Source organism: Camellia sinensis, chromosome 2 (assembly GCF_055761805.1).
Source record: "Camellia sinensis isolate YWXY chromosome 2, ASM5576180v1, whole genome shotgun sequence".
In the NCBI taxonomy this organism is placed as follows: domain Eukaryota; kingdom Viridiplantae; phylum Streptophyta; class Magnoliopsida; order Ericales; family Theaceae; genus Camellia; species Camellia sinensis.
The window spans coordinates 121,393,964-121,402,255 of NC_138962.1; the positions used below are offsets into that span (position 1 = coordinate 121,393,964).

Sequence of the window (8,292 nt, forward strand, 5' to 3'; positions counted from 1 at the left end):
CAAACTCTCTTGTTCCTTACTTTCAAGTTTACTAACTTAAGTATCGAAGAAGAGGCCTCTGACTACTCATCAGTCGAGTTTCTTTGTTCTCTTGAACATTTCAAGTCGAAGTCCACTTAGTTCATGTCGGAGTGCTGCCACAATAATATTGGTCTAGTTTTTACCTACCACAACTATTATTATTATTTTCATTTTTGCTTAGTTTGAACTTGTGCGAATTCATTAAATAAAGTTGACTATAAAATTGGATTCATACGTAGCATATTTTGAGCATGCCTTGCATATTTTTTATATATTAGTTGTAGAGATTATGAAAGGCCAGGTACGGACAAGAGGCAACACCCTTAATTTGCATGCCCAATACTCTTGTAATTAATAGATTATAGGTTAATTGGGGTTTCGAGTTTTTATGATGTAATTCGTTTAATGAATCTTCGGTTTGTAATATAAATAGTTGAATGCTTTCATTTACGTATTTCATTTCATTTCATTTCAGTTGGGAGTGAATTTACGTATTTAGTGAGGTGTGTCAAGCATTGTTTCAACTTATATTTCTTTAATGACTAATTGAGAAATATTGACTAAACTAAACTTTTATTTGGAAATAAGATAATGACATTTTTCATAAATAATCAAACTAATTTGCAAAGTAAATAAGTTAGTCCGATATTCCAAAACACTACTTCGGTCTTATAGATTTTTTAACCAAGGACTCATTTTGCCAAATCAACCCTCTTTTACACAAATAATGAATCGAGACTTTTCTAGCTATCTTACATTAAACACTTTTTGAGACAACCATACTTTTGTTGAAGTACATGGAAAAGTGTTTGGAAATGGAATTAAGATGATTATTGATATTAAAAGGAGGATTTTTATTAAATAATCACACTTAAGTTAATTAGTTTTCGCCTACTTTATCTTTGAAAATTGGAGGGTAACATGCAACAATAGTGCCCTAAACACACTTCGAGTGATTGTCTGCAAAATTTGTTTAGGGCTTTTAGTGGCTAAAATCAAGATCAACTATTATGGCAACCTCTGCCCCGTTTGTCACCACTGCCAAAAAAACTCTCATCACACTACCATTATCAGCTTTTCCTATATCTTTGGATTTCCCTTCCCCTCCACAGAGTAGCATAAATGAGTTTCTTCGACCAATGAAGGGAAAAAAATGATAATAAAGAAGGGTAAAATTGTCCAATTTTTAGTCAAAAGCCTGTGGGGGTGTCTTCAAATGCACCCCAATAATATTGTTGTGCGCCCTGCTTCTTTGAACACCCAAACTAAAATTCTGAATTTTGCTTTTTCGTGTTGAACACCCCCAACTAATCCCCATTTTATCCCCCTTACCCACCTGTCACTGCAAACACCTTTGCCTCCCGCAATTCTCTCCCCTTCTTGTCACCATTCTTTACTACCCCATTTACAACTCTGACGCCGCCCTCTGCAACATCGTTGTTCCCTTCCCTGCCATCCTCTTCCCAAACTTGCTACCCCCCACCCTTTCATTTTTTTCTTCTTCAACCCTCTCCCGTTGCGAAGCCCTAACACATCCCCATCTCCTATTGCTAAACCCTCAACCAAATCTCCTTTCCTGTCACGAACCCCCTTCCAATCGTGACCCTGTAGGAGAGGGTTCAAGAAAGGAGTTGGAAAATTCGAAGATCTTCGAAGATCCTTGAAGAACAATTTCGAATTCTCTAGAATATGATGAGAGGCTTAGATTCTTCAATAATCTCAACTTAGGAACACGACAACAAAGGAGATGATGGAGATAAGAGATTGGGTGAAGAAGAAGGCAAAATGGCTAGAGAATAGAATAATGGCAAGGCTCTCCCATGGATCTCCCACTTTCACTCTCAAGGTTGATAATGGAGAAGGGAAATTAGTTCTTTCCCAAGAGTTAAAAATCTCCAAAATCCATCCCTTGTAAAGCTATGGGTGGGTGCTATTTATAGGCACCTCATGATGTAAGATGGAGCCCATGTGCAAGGCACATGGGGGATATTCTCTCTAACCACCTTGTCCGAGGAGGTGACTTCTCCGAGGATGAGAAAACCCCGAAGAGGAGATCAATCCCTCGGCGAACCCTTCTTCTTAGCCACACCTAACCAATGATCCCCAATCATCCCAAAGGGTCAGGGGTAGTCCCAGAGGACGTCCTGCCGCAAAATATTGCCGAGTCTCATGGACCCCCCGTGGTCGTGCCACCTCGACCCGGGTATAGGCTAGTTTAACCGAAGAGTGAATTTATCTCCACTCACCGTCCTCGGGATCGGGTCCTTTGTTCGAACTCCATTACGCCCATGGTTCTGGTGCGTAGATCCCGGAAAGCTCCGAGCCCGCAAGTGTTCTGGGACTCATTAACGGAGCGACTTCTAGATTGCGTTTGAATCCGTTCGAAGCCAGGTGTTTCGGATCTCTAGATTCGTGGATCCGAATCCTTTCGAGTCCGAGTGCCTCGGATCTCTAGGCTTGCCTAATACCCTTTCGAGTCCGGGCCTGAGTAAGTCTCTAGGTCTCTAAGTTCGTGGATCCGAACCCCTTCGAGGCTTAGAGCGATTCAGCCCGTTTGATGGCGATAAATCTGGGCCCACCGATTCTTGGACTTGCAATAAATTCGGGCCCACTAATCTTGGGCTATTGGGCCTAAATAATTTAGTGGGCTCAAATTAGCCCCTCTTACATTTGCCCCTTGCGTGTATGAGAAATTTTAAATTTCTCAGACATGCATATTGTCATTTCTTCGGCCCTGTTTCGCATCACGTTCCCCAAAAAAAAAAAAAAAACATTTTGTCACGACAGAGCCTACGGATAAAGTTGATGACGCACTTCAATTTACAGAAAAAATTGACAAGCAAAAATTTAATTTTTTTGTACTTTTTTTTTTTTTAAAGGCTCACACGTGCCTTTGTTGTTTGGCACACACGGATAATGCTCTTTTTTTTTTATTTAAGGAAAGTGCCAAAACCCTAATCCTTACAAACTTTGCACAGCCGCCACACCCATTTCAGCCTTCTCTCTCCCTCTCTCTCTATATCGAGAGACCCAACTTCATCCTCAAGAAAGCTTCGTTTCTGCACTGCCAGAGGTCACCGCCGTGTTCTTCTTCTTCAACAAACCAACACTGTTGCCATTTGCACAGACCTCCATTGCAACTTCCAGTCCCGTCGCCGCCGTCGTCATTGAAGACCCAGCTCTGACTGTTACAGACACCACAGATCCGTCACTGACTTGTCCTGGTGTCGCAACCCAGCCATCAACTTGCGCCAACTTCGACCAAGCTCCTGCTTCGTCTGTTCATCGTTATTTTGCACACCATTGGCGGCTACACCCTCGGCTATGATCGGTGTCGTGACAACGTTGTCAAGCCCACACCAGACTCTTCCGTGGTTCTACTGCCATTGTCTTCCTCAACTGACCAGCACCGACGCCGCTGCTTGCTCCAGTGCCAACCACACGCGCCGCCTTTTCAACGCGTCGTGTGTGGTCACCAACTCCGCTGCGACATCACCGCTGGTTCCGGCCTCGCTCGTCCACTGCTCGTGCACACGGCCTGCGCCGTCTCTGCCCCGCCTTGACTTACGGCCTACACCGTTTGATGCTTCTTGCTTCTTTCAGCTTTACACCTTATCTATCTGTGGGTAAACTCTTGGGAAACCTCAGTACGTTTTTTTTTTATTATTATTATTACATATATATATATATTTTTTAGCTTTGGCTCCTCTTGAATGAGACCAACACAGCTATTTTTCTTCGTGAACAAACCAGAGCTGCTACTGTTTATTATTGCCACTGTCCTGTTTCAGCGTCACGACTGCCGTAGACGTGCGATCCAAGTTGTTGAATGACATATCTATAATTTGTATACTTCTGAGAATCCCGAATTCTGAAGGTAGTGGTCCATTGAGATGATTATGACTCAAATTCCTTAATGTATAATACATGTTCACAAGTCAGGCAAACAACCATATGCTCAATCTCTGATGCTTCAATTTTTTTTTTTTACTTTGCTGCTTGAGAAGCTTTGGGCAAATATATATATATATATATATATATTGATTATCATATATATATATTTTTTTGTTTAGAGATCGGATTACCCACGTTAGCCTTGGCTTGTGCACAATCAATCGCTGTTTTCGGCTTCAGCTTATCCGACGTCGACCACGCACGTTCGCCCTCTCAACGCAACGTGTGTGGTCTTGCCCAACCTAGCTCCACATCGCTGCTTCCGGCTTCAGCTTATCCGACGTCGACCACGCACGTTCGCCCTCTCAACGCAACGTGTGTGGTCTTGCCCAAGCCTAGCCCAGTCTTGTTGATTACAGTCTGTAAAGCCTCTCTGATTTCAGCTTAAATTTCTAGTATCGGCTTCGGACTTCACCTCTCTAACTGCCCAAATTTGTAAGTATGACATTCGACCCCCTCTTCCGAATATAAATATATTTAAATATATATAAATATATTTTTGTGGCAATGTAGAGGGCTCAAGCAATCTGATGAAAATAAAAATAAAATAAATAAATAAAAAACTGAATCTGAATATGGACTCAATTTTTGTGGCAATCCCAATGATATTTTTTTTAGCTCAAACACCGTGATTTTGGCCATATGGAAACATGCACTAGCACTTGAAACCTTATTGAGGTGCTTGGCTTGAACATAATTTGTTGAACTTTATTACCGAGGAAAGGCCGAATATAACTTGTTGACTAGTATTTGAGCTCCATTTTTGACATGGAGAGAGAAAATCCTGGGCTTATGAATATGGACTTTGGAAAGGACATTTTTGTAATTTGCATAATGATCCATTGAATCTTACTACTAATGAGCAATGTAATATGCTTCGGATCTCGGGCCTGAAATTTGCTATTGAACTTCACTCTGTCCAAATTTTGAGCATCGTATAAATTGGACCTCTAATATGGAACATAGTGACTTTGAGAAATTGACCCAATTGAACTTCATCACAAAACGACCTATGATATTGCACCTCTTATCGATGATGAAAACCGAAAATCTGTATGTTGTTGATACACATATCGGTACTGTAATTTGTTGAGCTTGAGGAACACCCGAGAAAAAGAATTGTTGATGACTTCCTGGGTTGAACCTGGACTCTTGGTGTAAAAAAATTCCTCGTAGAATTTGTTGAATTCATGGACTCTCAGAGAAACGAATAGTTGATGCCGAAATTTCATTCGAATGTGTTGCTTTAATTCCAATATTCTGAATTTTAATACGGTCAATTCCTTACTATTTATACCTGTTATTTCAGCCATATGTCTTCTCGAAAGAAACCCGTAGTCCCGGGGTCATCAGAACCGGCTCTCATGAAAGAGAGGGATGTACCTCCGGCATCTGAGTGGAGGAAATCTCCTTATTTTGGTCGGAAGGACCCCTTCTGGCGGGCGGCTACCTCCACCACTTCTCTTCTATCTCCGAAGGCGGCTCCATTATGTCTCACTGAGGACACTGGCTCTGGACATGAGGCCCTCATTTCTCCTTCCTCGGTGCTACGCTTTCGGATTGAGCGGGGGGACTTTCCATACTGTTATCCTCAGTTCAAGGCCTTCTCAAACCCTCCTTTCGGTTGGCAAGAGTGGGTCGATGATGTCCTCTCGGACAAGAGCCTCTGTCAACGGCTTCAGGAGGCCCGGCTATTGATCCCGGTGAAAATATCTAGATCTCTATCCATCCGTCGCAACAATGCTAGCCTGGAAGCCATGGCTCTTCGGTGGAGCACCGAGACACACACCTTTATACTTGGCCAGCACGAGATGGGGCCCACCCTTGAGGATGTGTTCATGTTGCTGCGTCTGGAAGTGACCGGCCCTGATGCCTTCGACCCTGAGCAGACACCCCCCGAAGATGATTCTTTGATCCAATCTCTGAAGCTAAATCTTCAAACTTGTGGTCGGTGGAGTTCTGTTTTTGATGGTTCAGCGAGGAGGACTAGTCGAGTAAGGACGGACCGTGCCTCCTATACTGCATGGATCCGTCACTTCTTCAAGGATCTTCAGCCCTTGGCCAGAGATGCTGACCCTGACTCTCGGGAGTATGAAGCCGGTCCGATGTATGGCTCCAGGCTCTATTTCTTGGGATTTCTGGCTTGCTTCCTTTCATTCTTCATTCTTCCGAGCACACCTCCGGATTCCCTCAATCCTTTCGTCTTCCCCTTGGCAGTCAGGCTCTTTAGAGGAGATCGGATCCCTTTGGCTCCCCTATTTCTTGGGAATCTCTATTATCGGCTGGATCTACTGTATCGAGATATGGTTCGCTCCGTGGGTCGATATGAGCCTGTCTCCTTCATTCACAGCCAGTTCCTACTTTGTTTCTTCTTCGAGAGGTTCCCAAAATTTGCCCCTGCTCCGACTGTATTCGAGGCGGAGGTTCTTCGGGAGATAGTGGATAAAGATGGCATCCCCGTGCTCGATACTGATGGGTCTCGGACATTTGAGAAAGCGAAGTCTTGCCAGCCGTTGATTACACGTTGGTCACGTATCATTTCCACCTTATCCTTGAATACTCTGGTGGATGATCCCCGACGCTTTGTGGCACGGCCGTATGTATGCCCACCTGTAGGTGTGGCCACACCGCTTATCTATCATGGTTCCTCCCGCTCGGTGTCCTTTCCTTTGCCGAAGAACATCCCTGCACCCTTTGTTGATATGCTGATTATGATCCGTCCGAGTTCATTACCGGTGTGGCATGAGGAAGGCGTTGATAGTGCCGTTTATAGGCCTGACCGTGTAGCATGTCAATTCGGGTTTGATCAATGTGCCCCGGGGCCAGCACCTCATTTATTATCATTTTCAGAGAGCTACGGGCGCTTCAGTCGCCGGCTTGTACACACCATGCTTCCCATATCCGGCTCTTTGACGATGCCAGGCTTGAGCCGAGTAGGGGGTTTCACCCCCTCTTTCAGGCGGTATTGGCAGAAGAATATCGATGCGTTTATTGCATTTGTCCAGAGCAGACCGACCGTATGTTTGCCTCCGCCGATTTATAAGAAGGATTCTTCTCTTCGGCTACCCGAGAGCCGAAAATCTGACCACATGTACGAGGGTTTCTTCACTTCATCTGCTCCAACTGACCCTTCTGCTCGGGCATCTGCTTCTAGCTTGGCAATTACTTCTCCAGAGCCAGTCCCTTTGAATAAGGCCTCTGGTCCTCGGACGACCCGCCTTAAGAAGATGGCTCACAAGAGGACTTCTGATGCCAGTCCTTCCGCTCCTCGCCTTTCCAAAAGGCTTCATGAGGTACCCGAAATTCTTGATTTGAAGCTACTTTCCTTCTTGCGACTATACCTTCTAAAATGAAAACTTTTATTTGCCCATGTTGTGTAGGATCCTGCGGTTGTTGACGTTCTCGGTACCGTGGCTCCTGGCCATGCTGCCTCCCCCAGGCCGGACTCAGACTTGGACGACACCCTCCCTTTGTCTGCAAGACTTGTGAAGATGTGCACCCCTCGTATAGCAGTTATAGATGACGATGATGATGAGGCTGAGTCCTCCGATCATTTTTGTGACCTTATTCCACGCACGCGTCGTCATCGCCCTACCGTAGCTGAGGAGGAGCACTACCTTGGTGACGAGTTTATTGGGGCTCACCGTTCTGATGTTGAGATTGCTGGAGGGACTGATGCCACAGAAATTGATGTCGCGGACCATGCTTCTAGAAGCGATGTAGAGATGAGGTGCGCCTCTGGGAATGGTGTGGAGGTGGATGTGCTAGAGATCTCTGAGACTCGCTCTGGCACTTATGGTGATTCTCATCCTCCGGCCCTCCTTCCTTCTTCAGGGATGACTGCTACTGTTCAGGCTTCATCAGACATTGAGATCGATCAGGTGGTCTCTACACGACCAAGTGACTTTGTTGATGCTAGGAGTCCTTCAGTTGCCCCTGCTTTGCATATTGATTCTCCCTCTGGTAATCTTTCTTTCTGAAGTTTGTCATTTACTTATATCTGTGAGAAATCTTTACTTAAATGACTTTCCTGTTCCCTACCTCTAATAAGGCTTCCTTATCTTTTCTTCAGTGTTAGCTGCTACCGGGGTCCTGCCTTCACCTGCCTCAGACTTTGCTCCAGTGTTAGCTGCTACCGGGGTCCCGTCTTCACCTGCCCCGGACTCTACTCCGACTCTCTTTGTAACTCCTCACGGTTCTCCTTCTCAAGGGGGAACGCCTGCCTTTGAGACGACTGCCAGGGGTTCTTCATCGCCAGTGCCTTCGAATATTTTGGATTTGAATCTCAGTGATTTCCACATTGATAGTGATGCTTTT

At 44.8% G+C, this 8,292-nt stretch overlaps 1 protein-coding gene across 1 annotated transcript; it reads left to right on the forward strand.

The window, feature by feature from the left end:
* Positions 1–3,902: 3,902 nt before the first annotated feature.
* On the forward strand, positions 3,903–8,007 carry LOC145820317 (uncharacterized). The gene is made up of 2 exons (XM_082915532.1): positions 3,903–7,268; positions 7,356–8,007. Exons 1-2 carry the CDS (start codon positions 5,289–5,291, stop codon positions 7,953–7,955), a joined length of 2,580 nt encoding a protein of 859 aa, XP_082771658.1. The 5' UTR covers positions 3,903–5,288; the 3' UTR covers positions 7,956–8,007.
* The last annotated feature ends 285 nt before the right edge of the window (positions 8,008–8,292 follow it).

Coding starts and splice junctions, on each gene's coding strand:
- LOC145820317 (XM_082915532.1), top strand. CDS start 5,289: ATGTCTTCTCGAAAGAAACCCGTAGTCCCGGGGTCATCAGAACCGGCT. Junction 7,269..7,355: donor TTTCCAAAAGGCTTCATGAG/GTACCCGAAATT, acceptor CATGTTGTGTAG/GATCCTGCGGTTGTTGACGT.